The sequence below is a fragment of the Sciurus carolinensis genome, chromosome 1 (genome assembly GCF_902686445.1).
Source record: "Sciurus carolinensis chromosome 1, mSciCar1.2, whole genome shotgun sequence".
Taxonomy (NCBI): Eukaryota; Metazoa; Chordata; class Mammalia; order Rodentia; family Sciuridae; genus Sciurus; species Sciurus carolinensis.
The window spans coordinates 111,219,326-111,235,456 of record NC_062213.1 but is presented as its reverse complement, the minus strand read 5'-3'; the positions used below and the strand labels follow the sequence as shown (position 1 = coordinate 111,235,456).

General features: G+C 50.7%; 1 protein-coding gene across 1 annotated transcript; it reads left to right on the top strand.

The window, feature by feature from the left end:
* Positions 1-13,929: 13,929 nt before the first annotated feature.
* Ubl4b (ubiquitin like 4B) lies at positions 13,930-14,440 on the top strand (the record flags this gene model as incomplete). The annotated part of the gene is given in 2 exon segments (XM_047559900.1): positions 13,930-14,390; positions 14,392-14,440. Coding segments are annotated over 2 exon segments (510 nt in total), but the record flags the coding sequence as incomplete, so codon positions are not given.
* Between the last annotated feature and the right edge of the window lie 1,691 nt (positions 14,441-16,131).

The following is a 16,131-nucleotide window of genomic DNA, read 5'->3' as shown; positions in this document are numbered from 1 at the left end:
CTCTGACTCTCAAACCTGTCTCTTCCCCCCTCCTTTCCATCCTTTTCATCCTCCCTCTCCGCCTTCCCCTGGGCCCCAGGTCCTCTCCTCTCAGCCTTATCTGCCCCAGCATCTGACCTGCAGATGCACTCACTGCGCTGCGTGCTCCTGACCCGGGGATGGCATCACCGCCCAGCCTGCCTGCCCTGGGGCCAGCTCCGGCCTGTTCTCCTTCCCTTTAAAAGCCCCCATGTCTTGAAGCTGATTAAAACAAACACAGCTCATATTTTTGTTCTTAATCCAATTCTGCGCTGGGCTAGGGTCGAGGAGGGAGGATAGGATGACAGAAGCACATTCCTCACCATGCCAGGGGGAAAGCCAGAACCAGGTACCCACCAGGAAGTCCCCAGCCACTGGGAGGCCATGGTCCAAGTGGGGTGCTGGCAGAGGATGGTGCTGGGCCCTTTCCTGGGCAGGACCCAGCAACTGCTCCCAGGAGGGTAAGGGGAGAGGGGGCAGCAGTTTTCCAGGCCCTTCTGGGGGCAGCCAGCTGGGGGTGGGGCTCCCAATAGAGGCCTTTATTCTTTCTTGTCTGGAAATGTGACAGGACCTCTTGTCTCAGCCAAGCCCTTCCCATGACATCCCCCCTCAACACTTGACCTTGGAGCTCCTCAAGACACATAACCCCAGAGTCATGCCATGGTGCCTTCTCACCCCAGAGGCAAGGCCCACAGGCCTCTCTGAACCAAAGCCTGTGCTTCTGCCACCCTGGGCTTCCCCACGAAGGGACTGCCTGCTGCAGAATGTGGAGGAGAAGCAAATTCCCTCCATGGTGCCCAAGCTCTGGGGTACAGTGACTGAGTCTGAGTCTTGTTCTGTCACTTGCTAGTTGTATGATGGTGGGCAACTTGTTTAATCTCTTTGCACCCCAGTTTCATTATCTGTAAAATGGGGACAAAAGTAGTACCTACCTCATAGGACTGCTGTAAAGATGTGTGTGCTGGAACACTTCTGGCACTATACTATGTGTTATACTCTGTGTATCATCTTTATATTGCATATATTATATGTTTTGGCACTATATATATTACTATTATAGGGAATCTTGGTTATCATTGTTATTTAAAAATTTTTTTGGTATGGGGAATTAAACCCAGGGGCACTTAACCACTTAGCTACATCCCATCCCTTTTATTTTATTTTATTTTATGTTTTGAAACAGGGTCTCATTGAGTTGCTTAGGGCCTTGCTAAGTTGCTGAGGCTGGCTTTGAACTCATAATCCTCCTGCCGCAGCCTCCTGAGCCACTGGGATTACAGGTGTGTGCCACTATGCCCCGCTCATTGTTATTTTTGAAGCCAGAGAGAGGTAGTCTGGGGTCCATCCTTTAATAGCTGTGTGGTTTTAAGTAAACCATGCCTGGTCCCTGAGACTTAGTTTTTGCACTCGTGAAATGGGAACAAATTCAGCCTCAGAGAATGGTTGTGGGGCTTAAAAAACAAATGTGAAAGCATTTAGCACTGTGTGTGATATGCATTCACTGAGTCTTAAAATTGTGTGATTTCCTTGTTAAAAGAGACGTTAAGAGACTACCCTAAGAGAGGAGGGAAGAGAGATCACATAAAAAGATGGAGCGGGAGAGAAGGAAAAGGTAAAATGGTCCAGAATGCTTTCTGCAGTGACTCAGAGAAGCAGAATAGGAACAAGACTGAAGAATATGAAAAGTGAAGAAGGCAGAGAAAGAGGAAAAACTGCCAGGAGGAGGACCCGCTGCTGCTAGGTAAGGGATAACAGAGGGAGCTAGGTAAGGGTCAGGAAGCGTGGCTGCCTTGGCTCGTGCCTCTCGGGAATCTGTGGTAGGACTTCTCCTGGCCCGACCACTCCTTCCCCATCTGCAGGAACAGCACCCCTCACCCCTTCACTTAGGGCCACATCCCTGCAAAAAGTCTCTGGACCAGCTAGGATCATAGGAGCAGGTGAGAGGAAAATCCTCTGGGCTGCAGCTTCATGTAGATTCTTAGTCCTTCATGGCTAAAGAAGATCCTCAAGAGACATTATTTGAATCCTAGTAGTGACAGCTGGCCTGCCTGGCCACCTGTAGAGTGGCCCGAGGACCTGTCAGGTCAGGGCCCTCACTACCCCTACAGAGGTGTTTCCTGGGTTCTCCAGCTATGGTGGCTACAGATTAGTCAACTGATAAGCAACAGTTTGGTGAGTACCTGTTTTGTGCCCTATCTGAAGGATAGGATGAGTCAGAGAGTGACCCTTGCAACCTCCTAGGCCTTGGGGGGTGGGTGTCCCCCATGCTTGCTCATCATTGCCTCCCAGTTCAAGAGTTCTCTTATCCTCCTCCTGTCTGCAGGGTCACATCGCTTGGGCTGGGACAATTCCCCAGAGTATAGCTCCAAACTAAGATGTATCTCTAGGTCAGGGGAAGGGGGACTGGAAATGGCCCGTAAAAGTCTTGGGCTCCCTGTAAACACAGAGCGCGGGTCTTTGAAAGCTCAAAGCACTTTTATGTGCTAGTTAAAGGGCCTTCCTGTTGTGTTGCCCAGATTTATGGGGAGATGGGTGGGGGATGGGGGCAGTGAGGTAACCTCTACCTTCTGACACTCTGGGTTTCAGAGAAGGGTGGAAGGGAGGGTCTAGCAACTTCTAGGCTATCACACACACTGCCAAGTAAGGACTTTAGGCTCATCCTTGGTACTTTGAGATCCTGAATCAGCCCCCTGGGGCAGTGTTTCAGACCAAGGAAGCAAGTGGAGTCCAGGCTGGCAGCATCCACAGCTAGGGGGAAAAGTCCCTGAGTCAGAGTCAGAGTCGGAGCCCTTGAGGCAGAGGCTAGGCTGTCCCTGTGGATCTGAAGTATGCAGGATGAGGACAGTGTGAGTGCTTCACTGGGACAAATTGTTCCAAGGTCAGCCTTGCCATGCCCTGTGTCTGACAACAGCAGCAAGGGATCCTGGGGAGCATCTGCCCTACCTCGACTCATGAATTGGAGACCATCAACCTGCTTTCCCTGACACCCTGTAGGAATATGATGTCTATGACTCTTTTTTTTGGTACTGGGAATTAAATCCCGGAGCACTCTACCACTGAGCTACATTATAGTCTTTTAAAATTTTGAGATAGAGTTTCATTAAGTTGCTGAGGCTGTCCTTGAACTTGTGAACCTCTTGCCTCAGCCTTTGCAGTCACTGGGATTACAAGCGTGCACCCCTGCACCCAGCAATGTCCATGAACCTAAACTTTGAAAGCCCTACAAAATCAACATGTTACTTCCTCTGGGAACAACGAACTACACAATTTGCTTTTCTCTCTGGGAGAGATGGGCTCAGTAAACCAGAGCTGAGAAAGTCCTTCCCTGACAGCCGCGCACGGAGGAAGCTGCCTGTTCCTTGCTGTTCCACAGCGCCCTGTTTTCTTTCCCCTAAGGCGTGTTGCAGCGTCCTCTCGGCACGACGTGGCTGCTGCTTCCAGATTGTGAACTTGGTCCCTGTGGAACAGAACCAAAGGGGAGACCGGTATTCATTGGCCACCCTGGAACCAGGCTCTGTGCTGGTGGCTGCCTACCAAGTCCCATTCCATCCTCTTGCCCTACATGGGAGACACTAATCTCCTCCCGAGGTTATAATTCAGGATTTGTCAACCTCTCCCCCCTCATCCATCCTTTTGAGAATTAATATATGTCTCTTCTTAGCTTCCCAGCTTATAAATAAGGAAGTTGAGATCTATAGAAGTTTAGTAACTGGGGAAAGCTTCAACTAGGTAGTGTCCAGCCCAGGGCTCTTTTCCTGTCCCTTCATTTCATTTCCTCTAGTTCTCCTGGTCTCCTTGTTCCATGATGCTGGGACATGGAGAAAAGCCCTGCTCCTTGGCTGGTGTCAGAGGCATCTCAATAGGCTTTTTTTCTCAGGCCTGTCTTGTCTCTGTCAATCAGCCTTGTCCCCTTGGCCACTTGCTCTCGATGCCCTCTTCTGCACTTTCTTCATCCTCTCTCCACCCCTCCTGGGAAACAGCAACCAGAGCCACACACTAGGGCTCTGTATCCAGGCAGGAGGATTTCTGCATTGACCTCACTATGACCCCCATCCCTGGCCTGCTGGACTGAGGTGCCCATGTGGCCTCAGGCCTCTGGCATTCTTCCCTGATGCTGCTATTCATCCTTCTGCTCCTCTGTGACCCTATTGAGTTTCCCCAGGTCCGGCCAACCAAACACTGCCATATGGGGGAGAGTTACATTTCCTGTATATGTGTCAAAATATCTGAACGGATGTGAAATAGATCAGACATGTATAAAAATAAACTTTTACGGGGTGACTGACTATTCCCCTCCAGGGGGAACCAGTGATTCACTCTTCATCTGGGGCCCAGAAACTTGGCTGGGGCCTTGGGGACCATTCCCCACACGTGGCTCTCCACAGCCATCCTGCTTTACTTCCTTGGGCTTGGGGCCAGCATCTCTCCTGGACAACATTGTCCCCAGGCATCCTTGGGTGTGGAAACTCCTCCCCAGTAGGTCAACAATTAGCAAGACACCTCTCTGGGCCCGTTTCCTGCTCTTTTAGCAGGACAATCCATGAGGACCCTGTCTAGTCTACATTGGGACCACCTGGTCACCTCTGCTGCTCATTGCAGCATGATGATTATATCTCAGTTGTCCTTTTCCTATTATGTTAAGTATGAGCCCTGGGAATCGAAAGGGCAGGGACTTTCTATCCAGGCACCCCTGCCTATGATTACTATGATAGCTCATCAAGGTCATCTTGTCCATCTCCCTGTTTCTAGCTAACTCTGCTTCTGACTTGGTTTGACCAAATGGGGCTCATGCTCTTTATTGCTAATGGTTTGCAGGAAGTAGCATCCTGGGCCTCATAGCAGAAATTTAGCCCTAAATGTAACCTGCATTCTTTTGCACTCTCACCACCCACCCCAAGCCCTTACTGGAGGTGGAAGGTCAGGTATGAGTGGGAGCTGGGAGGGTGCACTCTGTTTTTGGACAACTCAGGAGATTCCTGCTTTGACCATTCTGTGATTCTGAAGCAGCTTGCAGAGAAGATGTTTGTGACCATGTGATTCTCACCAGATCTCATTTTGGGCCACTGGTTCCTGACTGGCAAAAAACTAAGCCTCATCATGACTTCTGCCTTGGCTCAGCCAAAGGACTTAAGGGTTTCAGACCTAAGGCCCAATGTCCAACACACAAGCTTAGAACCTAGAGGCTAGGGGCTTGTTTCCATTTTTTCCATAGCCATCAGGGCTAGAGGGCTCCTCTTCCTTCCCACTGTGCTACCAGCTGGTAGGAAGAGAGTTCAGAATCACCTCATCTTTCTCTCACACCCTGCTTCCTGGCCCCAGGGCCATCACTGCAGATGCACCGTTACCAACAGCAACTGGCATCTGATGGATAACTGCCATCCTGCTGGGAAGCTGGTGCCCAAAGCTTGGAATATGCCCTCTTGTTACCTGCCCACTGCCTTCCAGGTCTTCTTTGAGCACACTGAGTCCAGGCCAATTGCACATGCCAGAAATGGTCTCAAGCCAGCAGATGCTGAATCTGAGGTCAAAAAATCTTCTGGGTGGAAAGATACAGGTGTGTGCAAGGTGTCAAAGGGAAACAGTATTTTGGAGAGGCCAAGGGAAGGGCAGGGCTGATAGCTGGCTTTCTTGATTTTCTCTAGTTCTCTCCAGGACAAAGACCCCCACATACCTCTCTTGCTAGCCCCTGATACCCTAGATGTTCTGTACCCCCCCTTACCATGAGTCCTGTATCTTCTCAGACATGTCACTCTTAATCAGATTCCTTTTAGTTAAAGTAATGGAGTGACTTGTCCAAGAGTCCTAGGAGCATTTACCAGGGGGTGGTCTTAATGTGCGATAGGCAGTTAGTCCAGTGTGATGTTCCTGCAGTGAGAAGCCACTACAGAGCAGAAATTCATGTTGGTATCCCCTGGCAGGCCATTGACTAGGATTTCAGGCTCCTGGTTAAGCAGCTACCACTTGGGTTTCAAAACCAGGAAAGACATGACTGAAGGAGTTCTTTGAATTTACTGAGGAGGCTGAGGCAGCCTCTCAGGCCTGAGTTTTTCTATTGGCTGATAAATTCCATGCCGCTCCCAGGAGTGTCCAGTCAGCTATTGGATCAGAATTTTCTTCCTCTTGCTTTTGGCTCCAGCCTATTTTAATGACTGGCTACAGTTGGATAGTGCTATCAACTGGAAGAGAAAGAAAAAAAAACTAAAACAATAATCCGTCTAGCCCAACATCTCACCTTTTAGTTGGACCTCCTCAGGGTTAACCAAGCCCAAGTCAAATCCAAATTTACTAGTTCCCAGTTCAGTTGTGAAGCAGTTTTTCCTCTCCTTACAGAAACTGTCTCACTGGTTGCTTGGTGTCCCTAAGCCCAGCATCACCGTGTTCCAACTTTCTTCCCTCTTTTCTCTTTGGTCTTCCATTTTGGTCCTAGCATCCTTTGGTGCAAAGGTCATGCAGCTTGTTATGTGCCATGTTCCCTGGCAGGAACCTCCATTTCCTCTGCTGACAGAAAGGATCTGTGGACAAGATTCTCATCCAAGGTCTGAACTTAGCTCCATTAGGCTGAGAGCCAGGCTGAAACAATGGTGCAGGGTGCCCTGTTGAAGAACCAGCCTTTGCACCTCTCCAGGAACAAGTGTGTCTTTGGTCCTGCAAAATCAATGTGGCAACATCTTTGGGATGGTCACAGGCTTCTCCATTCAGACTCTGCTGGGGACTTGCAAAACCAACAAAAGCAGGTGGTATCCAGGGTGGGCCTCTTTGGGCACCTTCTGTTTTTAATGCATCATACTTGATTTTTGCTTCATGGCAAAGGGTTCTTGCCACTCAGAATGATAACACGATCTTCAAGGGAACAGTCACCCTTGCAGGATGGGAGCATTTACCAAATCATTCCTGGGGGGAGGGGTTACCTGTCAGTGCCAGGCTTTTCTCTGTAGCAGCCACTATTCTGCCTGACCCAGGAGGCTCTTTGTTTTTCCACTTAATCTGCTCTAGATGTGAACAAATCTTATTGTTGCATCCAAGACAAATTTTTTTTTTGGAAGCACTTTAAAAGGAATTAAAGGGCAATTAGGACTCTAGAACTAGAGGATGCCTGATGAGTTCAAGGGTACCAGTCCTAATGAAATCAGATCTGCCCCAGGGTGTTTTACCTGGCCTAGCCTGGCAGGCCGTGGCCTCTGCTGCCAGGGCCCTTCGGCTCTTATTGTTCTCTGGCCTCCAAGTGAGGAAGGTACCATCTGTGTGGGTGCTATCCACAGTATCCTGGAGGACTTTCTTACGCTGGCCTAGAGGAAGAATTTTCCTGGTTAGTCCCTTCGGCCTGTTAGCTTTCTTCCCTTTTTCTATGACTGAAGATAATTACTTCTCTTTCTGTCTTATCTGTCACTCTGGTTGAATTCTAATCTGAGCATTTTCTCTTGTTCATGGTAAGTCTGTGGAGCAGAGCTAATTCCCCAGAATCTGGTGCAAATGCCTGGGCACGTGCTCTATGTGCCAGGAATATCTGTGGAATGCAAATGTGGATGCATGGATAAACAGGCGGCCCTGGGACCTGGGAATCTGAGTCTTCCTCTTGTCCCTGGTGTTCACTGATGGTTCCTTCTGCAAGGAGATGTGTTGCTGAAACCCAGTCCCTGAGGGTTTATAATAGCTCTACTCTAAAGTTCAGGGTACATTCAGAATGATCAAAGGTATGTTACAGTGCCATGACTGCAGGCTGAAGCAGACTATTTTTTGTCAGCTGAAATCACACAGAACAGAGAGCAGACAGGCCAAGGAGCTGACCCTGGGCTAATCTTGGTTAAATCACCTGTATCTGATGTGGTGGGTCACCTCCCACATCATGGGCAGCGTCTCCTCGGGGGTCCACCGGAGGAGGCACTGAGGGAGGGAAGAACTTACTGTGGGCAACAGTGCACTGGGTGGGTGCTGGCATTCTTATAGGTTTCCCTGGGGAGTTCAGATGGTGGGAAGAAAGCCTTTTGCTAAGTCTAGCTTAGGGTGTGTGTGTGGGGAGGGAGGCGCAATAGCTGGGGTTGTTCCTATGGGACTTCTGTGCTGTGCACTGCCATGATTTAACCCCAAATCAGAAGTTCTGGCTCCAGTAAAGAGCAACTCTGTGAAGGTGACTGACCCTGGCCTACTTATAGCTGCCTCCCTGCTCCTTCCCTCAAGTTCTCTGGTTATATGGAGTTCCACACTGTTCCACACAGATGTGTGCATGCTGAACCCTTTTTTGCCTTCTACCCTGAAGCACCTCTTACAAGAGCTCCTTCAGCTCCCCCTTCCCCCACCACCCTGCTAATGTCCCTCCCTGGTGAAGCCCTGTGACCCACTGCACCTCTTTTTGGAGTCAGAAGTTCCTTTCCTTCCAGGGTAGAGTTTAAACATGGGACCAGAGTGACAGGTTTATATGCCCCCTCCTCTAGGGACATATCTTTCTGTCTTCCTCTTGCCTTGGCACCTGACACAGTGCCCCAACTTAGGGCGGGCTCTGATGTCTGTGTCCCACACATGACTAACAAGGAGTTCGTTTGCTGATGAGGCTCTGAACCCAGGGTTCAGTCCTGTGTGCCCAGATCCCAGGGTCACGTGGTTGGTATTGATCACTGGAGCTGGCAGGGGAGGTCGCCAGTGACATCTAGTGGTCAAAGCGGGCTGCAGCCTCACAAGGTTTTCTAGAAGGTTTCTACTCAGCTCAGGGGCCAGGTTTCTGAGTTGCCCCAGCCAGTGTCAGACTTCTCCAGGGCCCTAGGACAATAGTTTTTCAAGAGCAGATGTAAGACTGCAACCTGTGTACCCTAGGTTCCTGTGGCCCCAAGAGATCTGCTGTCCTCCTCCTGTTCAGGGACCCCTTTTAAAGAGCTGCCTGCTCTGTCCTGAGCTAGATCTGGTGGTGCACAGAGGAGACTCAAGAGGCCTCTCCTCAAAGAGGCATGGGGTCCCTGGTAATAGACATAGAAAGTCATACAGGGCAGCCCTTGCCATGGACCATCCAGGGACTTCCATTGTTAGCAGTGTCTCTCCAGGGCCTTGGAGAGTGCAGGCACATCATGGGCGCTCAAGGTGTGCCACTGAGTGGTGGGGTTCTGTGTGGGTTGGAGGCAGTAGGTAGTGCTGGGAACCATGACTGTGGGCTCTCAGCCCTTCTCAGGATGGATTTCAGGATGCCCAGGCTTTCCCATGAATCTTTTCCAGACTATAAAGAAAAGGGGAAGAGGGACAGTGTACTCAGAGGGAGGCCTGCAGGGGGTGTTCATTGTACTTTGCATGAACAATCTCTTCCTGTTCCTGCTTCTCCCCACTTTTACCCTCTTCCCTGGTGCTGCTCCCATCCCTGGACCTTTTCTCTGGTCGCCTTTCTTGTCTCCCCTCTGTGGGTGTTCCCTCCTTGAGCACTTCCTGCTCTGACTTTCTTATGCCCACTCTCCCACACTGTTTCTTTCTTGCTTTTGCTCTTGTTCCTCAGTTTCTATCCTGCCCCAGCAGCCCCTGAAAGTTCATCACTAAAGGACAATAAGTTGATAACTTGCAGGGGGAGTGAGGTGGGCAGAGGTCACAGCTTATCTTCCTGATGAACCTTCTAGGCAGTCCCAGGGAATGGCTGCAAACTCACGGCCCAGAGCCCCTCAGCTGCCAAGGATCTTCTCCCACCCCGTTCTTCCCCTCTCTGACCAGGCCTGTCTGCTGAGAATGGCTTGCCTGACTATCTGTGAAGGTGGGGAGCCTTGGGCAATCACACTTTGGGCAAATTTCTAGGCCCAATGAGATCTTCCCTGAGTTAGAGGAGTGACAGTAGGAGCTCCATTTACATTTGTAAATTAAATCATTCACCTGAATGTCTCTATGGGGCACTCACTCTGCTAGGTCCTGGGCATGGCCTCCTCTTCTGGCCCACACAGGAATCCTGTGAGGGAGCCTGTGCAGTGGTCGAAGTGGACGAAGGAACGAAACAAGACCCAAGACAGGCCGCAGGCTGGCGGATGGATTTTTGGTTTTTATCCTATAGAGTACATGCCCTTGGCATCCCAAGGTTTAATCAGCCTATTCAGGAGCATTGCCCAGAGCTCCAGGAACCTGGCTGCCCATAGACCAGTGCCACAGGCCTCTCCTAACCCATCCATTCTCCCCACCAGACCTTGTGACACTAACAACATTTGTGATTGTTTTCTGGAGGATCTGAGCCCACTTCCGTCCCTCACTCTTTGCTGGACATTTGTTCCCTTTTTCCAAGTCACAAAACCCACTCATTCCAGATGATCTTCCTCCCTAATTAAGGCAATCATTGTTGGATTGCACACTCTGGTTACACAACTATATTTTCTCATGTTAATTGCATAATTAAGACAAGCAATTACATGGAAAAACTTTGGAAATTTCCAGCCCCCAATATGATTTGAAGGTTCAGTAAGGTGCCCCTACTGTCCACCTTGGGAGGGGTTGAGTAGTGACCATTCTCTCAGCTTCTCCAGATACCCTAATTCAGAAGCTTCTGTCCTCATGGTCCATGGACAGTGGGACTTCCTAAACTAGGTAGTAAGTGTGACCCAACAGGCGTGGCCCTCAAAGACCCTGTCACCTGTCACCTGCCTGCATGTAGCCATGCCTTGGAGAGATGGAGCCTGGGCTGTGGCTCTTGTGTGCTTCCAGGAGCCCAGGCCTAACATGTCTTCTTCAGTGGCTTCTGGTGTCCTGGGCAGCTCATAGCTGTGTAGAAGGGTCTAGGAGGACAGGCTGGAGGCAGGTGACTGATTTCTTCCTCCATGCTCTCAATCTGGCTTCTGAACTCTTCAAAAGACCCATAGCCTTGAAGAGATCTTGCAGACCACTTTCTTCCCATCTTAACTTCCTTTGTCTCCTGCAGAAAATGACTCAAATCTCACCTTCTGGGAAGCTTTCCTGGGTTAGTTCTACTCTGGCATTTCCCAAAGGATGGCCCTGATCATGTCCATCTGATGGTTTGTCCATCACAGGGTCTGACCCTCCAAAGACTGGAAGCTCCTGAATGACCCTGAAGAAAACTCATCCATCCTTTCCCTCTCTCTGTACAGGCACAGATGCTGTGCTATAGTGGAGTCCATGCCCCTGCCCCCAATACTGTATGTACGTTTGCAAATTTTCTTATTTCAAATGCACCCAGGGAGTTGGCTATTTAAAGAAATACTATAGAAGATCCTTCGGTAAAGATTGGAATCACTTTGATTTATTTTTTGTGTAAGTGTGGATTTTCGTCTCTCTTGGGGCGGAGATGGGTTGAGGGAGAGGCTGCAGGCAGGTTTACATCTTTCCACAGCCTGCAGTACTGGACTCTGCGTACTCCTGTGTAGCTCGGTAGGTCTAAATCAGACCTGCTTCATCTGTGTATTAGGCTCAGTGTGCTGGAGGTTTGAATACAAAGACAAGTCCCAGTCCCTGCCTCCGAGAGTCACTGAGGCAGACAGTTTTGTGCCAGGTACATCAACCCAAGAGTGTTCAAAGGGAATAGTGGTTGCACTGAGGGAGGTGGGACTACCTTTGCCCCAGACTGCAGAGAACAGGGAAGCCTTCATGGAGGAAGTGATTTTAAAGCAGAATTGTGAAGGATGCATTGGTAGAATTCAGACATGGCAAACAAGTAGGGACAATGGCAGGTGGGTGCTGCTTAAGCAGAGGATGCAAAGTGGGGAGATGATAAGGCTGGGGAGACAATGAGGTTGGGCTGGCAAGCAGGCCAGGTCATGATGATCTCTGTGTAGACCTAGGTGGCTGGTTTTGATTCCAAAAGCAAAGGGGTTAAACCGAATGGTGTTACTCAGAGGAGTGACACAACCTTACTTTTATTTTAGGAAGAGCCCTTTGGTTGTGGCATGAATGGATAGGAAGGTGGTGAGGCTGCACAGAGATGGACTGTGAGTTCAGAGTCACAGTCTAGAGGGAGGGGAGATCCTGAGCAGGGAGCGGCTGGGAGTGGAGTTCAGAGACATTTGCAGGGAAAAAGAGAAATGACAAGAGGGCTGCTTTGGTAGGAGTGAGGGGAGAAGCGGATAGGGAAGGAGCAGCACACTGGTAGGCAGGGAGGGATGAGGTGTCAGTGAATTCCTAACTTGTGAGCTTTGGGTCCTCTATGGACTAGAATTTGGGTCACCTGCCAAGAGTAAGTACACAGGTGTGGGGTAAGAGTTGTGAGGCAGGCTGTTTATGGTGTCCATGGGTGTTTTCTTCAGTTGCTCTTTGTTTTGTTTTGTTTTGTTTCTGGGGATTAAATCCAGGGGTGCTTAACCACTGAGCCACATCCCCAGCCCTATTTTGTATTTTATTTAGAGACAGGGTCTCACTGAGTTGCTTAGCGCCTCACTTTTGCTGAAACTGGCTTTGAACTCATGATCCTCCTGCCTCAGCCTCCCGAGTCGCTGGGATTACACATAGGCTTGTGCCATCACGCCCTGCTTCAGCCATTCTTGGTTGCCAGGGGAGAAGGTTGGAGTGACCTTGGGATGGGGATCAGGGACTGAGTATTGTGGAAGAGCAAGTCAGGAAAGTGCTAGGATTTTGCAACAGTGTCATGCCCTGTAGAGTCCTTGCTGGTGATAAGGAAAAGGAGGCGGAAGGGAAGAGTGGGGGAAGGGCTGGGTGCTGCTGGAGAAAACAGAGAGCTGGGGAGACCTGACAAAATCAGCATCCCAGCTGGAGGATGCCAGCCAGGGCTTTCCCAGGTTGCTCACTTCTAAACCATGATGAAACCTTCTTCTGTGTTTACATGTGACAATACACGTGAAGTGCTGGACCCAGGAGGCCCTCAGTGACATGTTACACCAAAAGCTGCCAAATGCAACAACAGAGCTGACCTGGAGGAGGCCAGTGAGGGTCCTTTTCCTTGTTCACCTGTGAATGCTGTTCAGTTCCCAGCACGTGGAGTAACGCAGGCCAGGTAACTATGCCTGCTGGCCAGAGATTAAGCTGAGTCTCCACTCTCACTATGGCAGATGAACAGCATGATAGTACCTGCCTTGTCGGCGGTGAGCATTAAATAAGGCCACTGATGTGAAACCGACACTATTGGTAGCTCTGTCCCCTCAGCACTCATGTTCCTGAAGGCTGATGACTTCTTCTTGCAGACACCTGTAAATCTCTGTTCGAGGATTTTCTCTGGTCATAGCAGACCAGAGAAATCACCAGGAGGTCATGGAGTTAGCAGTTCATTAACCCAAGGTAGGAGTCAGAGCACAGAGGTCCAGCTTCTGGCTTTATGGGCTGTGTTGTTGGGTTTGCTCATGCAGCCTGCTCACGGCTGAGGGGTTGTCTTCCCTCCCCTCCTCGTCTCCCTTCCTCAACCCCCGGAGAGTTACCTCCCAACTAAACATTTGTACTCAAATCCCTGTCCTAGGGTCTGTTTCTGGGAAACCCATCCAAGAGAGCTTGACAGGAAGAAGACCCTGGGCAAAGGGCAGCAGGCACACTAGTCTGAAACCTTCATGAAAGCAGAGATAGCCATTTGGATATAGTGGATGTGCTCCTGAGGTGCAGGTCCTGGCACAGAGAAGGAACCCAGTGCATATGAGCCCAGTGAATCAGCATGCACACTCCTTTTGCTGCCTTGTCCTTTCTAGCCCTTTCTTTCTCAGTTCCTGCTCTCTTCTCCCGGGCCTACATTTTTCTCTCCTGGCTCTCCTTATTTTCTCTTTTTTCCTCCTCCTTCCTCCTCTGTGCTCACAATCTCCTGCTATTGTCTCTAAAGTTCTGCTCTGGAAATGAACCTTTCTGCAGCATTGTGACATCATTGTGCATCAGTCAGTGGCTGCCCACCTGGGCTGGGCCCTCAGCCTCCTGGGACCACTGACTCTCTGGTGATAGGGCTGCCTTTTCCTGCGAGGCCCCTTAATCTTCAGGGGCAGCTCCCAGAGCATGGATCCCTCCTGATTCTACTCTGGCCCAATGTTCCTCACAGTCAAGCTCCTTTTGGGCCGGAGATGCAGCCTACAGGTGTCAGGGCACGAGAGTGTGGCCACACTGAAGAAGCTGGTGTCCCAGCGGCTGCAGGTACCTGAGGAGCAGCAGCACCTGCTGTTCCGTGGCCAGCTGCTGGCTGATGACAAGCGTCTCTCTGACTACTGCATTGGGCCCAATGCCTCCATCAATGTCATCATGCGGCCCTTGGAGAAGGTGGCACAGGATGAGGCCCCCCAGCTCCAGCCCCAGCCTCTGTGGCACCAGCTGGGCCAGGTCCTAGCCAAACACTTTGGGCCCCAGGATGCCAAGGCTGTGCTGCGGCTGCTGAGGCAGGAGCATGAGGAGCACTTGCAGAGGGTGAGCCTGGATGCCCTGGAGCGGTTGGCATGCCACCTCCTGGCAGAACAGCAGTGTGTGGAGCCGATCAGGGAGAGGGAGCCCCAGGCTGCAGCCGCAGAGCTTCAGCAACATGAAGGAGGTGGAGGAGAAGGAGGAGGAAGAGGTGGAGGAGGAGAAGCAGTTGTTCAGTAAAATGGCCATCCGACTTGACTACTCATTTACTCCATAAAATTCTGGCCTCATCCTCTGTGTTCCCTGGTGATTTTCCCACTATTCCCTCCTACTGCAGGTGCAGACATTATTTTTTGAACTTTTAAAGTGGCTGGAGGTTATTTGGAGGCCCCTGTTTCCTCTTGGGCCTGCGGTTCCTCTTCTGAAATGATGAGAATGATTCCACCCCCATCACTATACCCTAGAAGGGTTCTCATGGCCCCAGGTAGCCCTAAAAGGACCAAGGTCGCATCCCCTTAGTGGGCTGAACAACTCTGCCCAACATGGCCCAGCATCCCCATGACTCTAGACAGCTCCTCTTTCTCCTTCAGAACAGAAAGACAATGTGCATCCATTTTCTCTTATCCTCAGACCATGGTGCCTACACTCAGGTTCCCAAGCCAAGAGAAGAGTCTAGTCAGGTAACTGCCTTTGCCCTCTGTGTGAGGCTGTCCCTGTTGTCCAGCTGCTTCTGTTTCCACAGCTTTGGGGACAGGGCTGCAGTGGTGGGAGTGTGGTCGAGTGCCTAAGCTTTCAGGTACACAAATATAGTCCCAGAATGGCAGGAAGCAGGGCCTCAGGCAGAAAAAGAGGTCTGTAAGTAGCACACTCGTGTGGCCAGTAAAAACCAAGCCGTGCTCCACTGACCCTTTCAGATCAGTCAGAGAGAGCACTGAGCTCCAATCATCTGCCCAGCACTGGCCAAGGCTTCCTGAAGAGCAACCAAAAAGGTATTAGCTAGGACCCTCTCAGCCTGAATGAGTGACGGGTGTTCATGTGAGAAATGAAGTCCCAACATGGCACTAGGGCATAGTGGTGACTAAATGCCTTGGTGCATGCAGGGCCCTGGGCTCAGCGTGGAGGGACAGTCCCCAGCAGAATATGGAAGAACCAAGCCCTTTTCCTGTTCTGGCTGTGAGAGGGTGGCCTTTGCCTGGGGCCAAGGGATCCCCACACACTGTATGGGTGGGAAGAGGGCAGAGGAGCTCTCTGAGAGCTATGGTCCCCCAGGCTTCACTGCTGAGTCCCTGAAGCTTTGGTCATGGAGGATGGATATGGAGGGCAGGGAATGAAGGATGATGGCTAGAAAGGAGGAATCACGGTCTGCTTCTGTGGGAGGATCTGTCCTTGGCCTAAGGGGCCCTTGCCCTCCTTTCCTGGCCTACCTCAACCATAGACTTGCTGCTGGACTGTGGCTAACTTACTTCACCTGCTGGGGGCTTAGGTTTCCACCTGTTTCGTGGGCTCATTGTCATAATATCTGCTTGTCTCTTAGGTGTTTGTGAGGGTTAGAGGTGAGGGCTATACAACTGAGAGTGACGATTTCTAGGGGCTCAGTGGCAGGGACAGACCCAGAGACACTGCCTGTGTGAGCTTGCTTAGTAGGACCTGTTCCTTCACCTCTGCCAGGAAAAGACACTTCACTCATTTGGTGCATCTCCTTTATCAATGCCATCCCCACTCCACCAGCCAGAGGAGAAAAGTTGAACTCTGAGGACAGGAGTGGCCTTTCCCTGGTGCTCAGCACCTGCAGGTGGAGCCCAAGCCTGAGCTCCTGTCTGGGTCCTGCTTCTGCTCCTGCTCCCAGGCCCTTCATCATCAGCTGGGGAGGTCTCTTGACAGTTCTGTGAGTGTGTT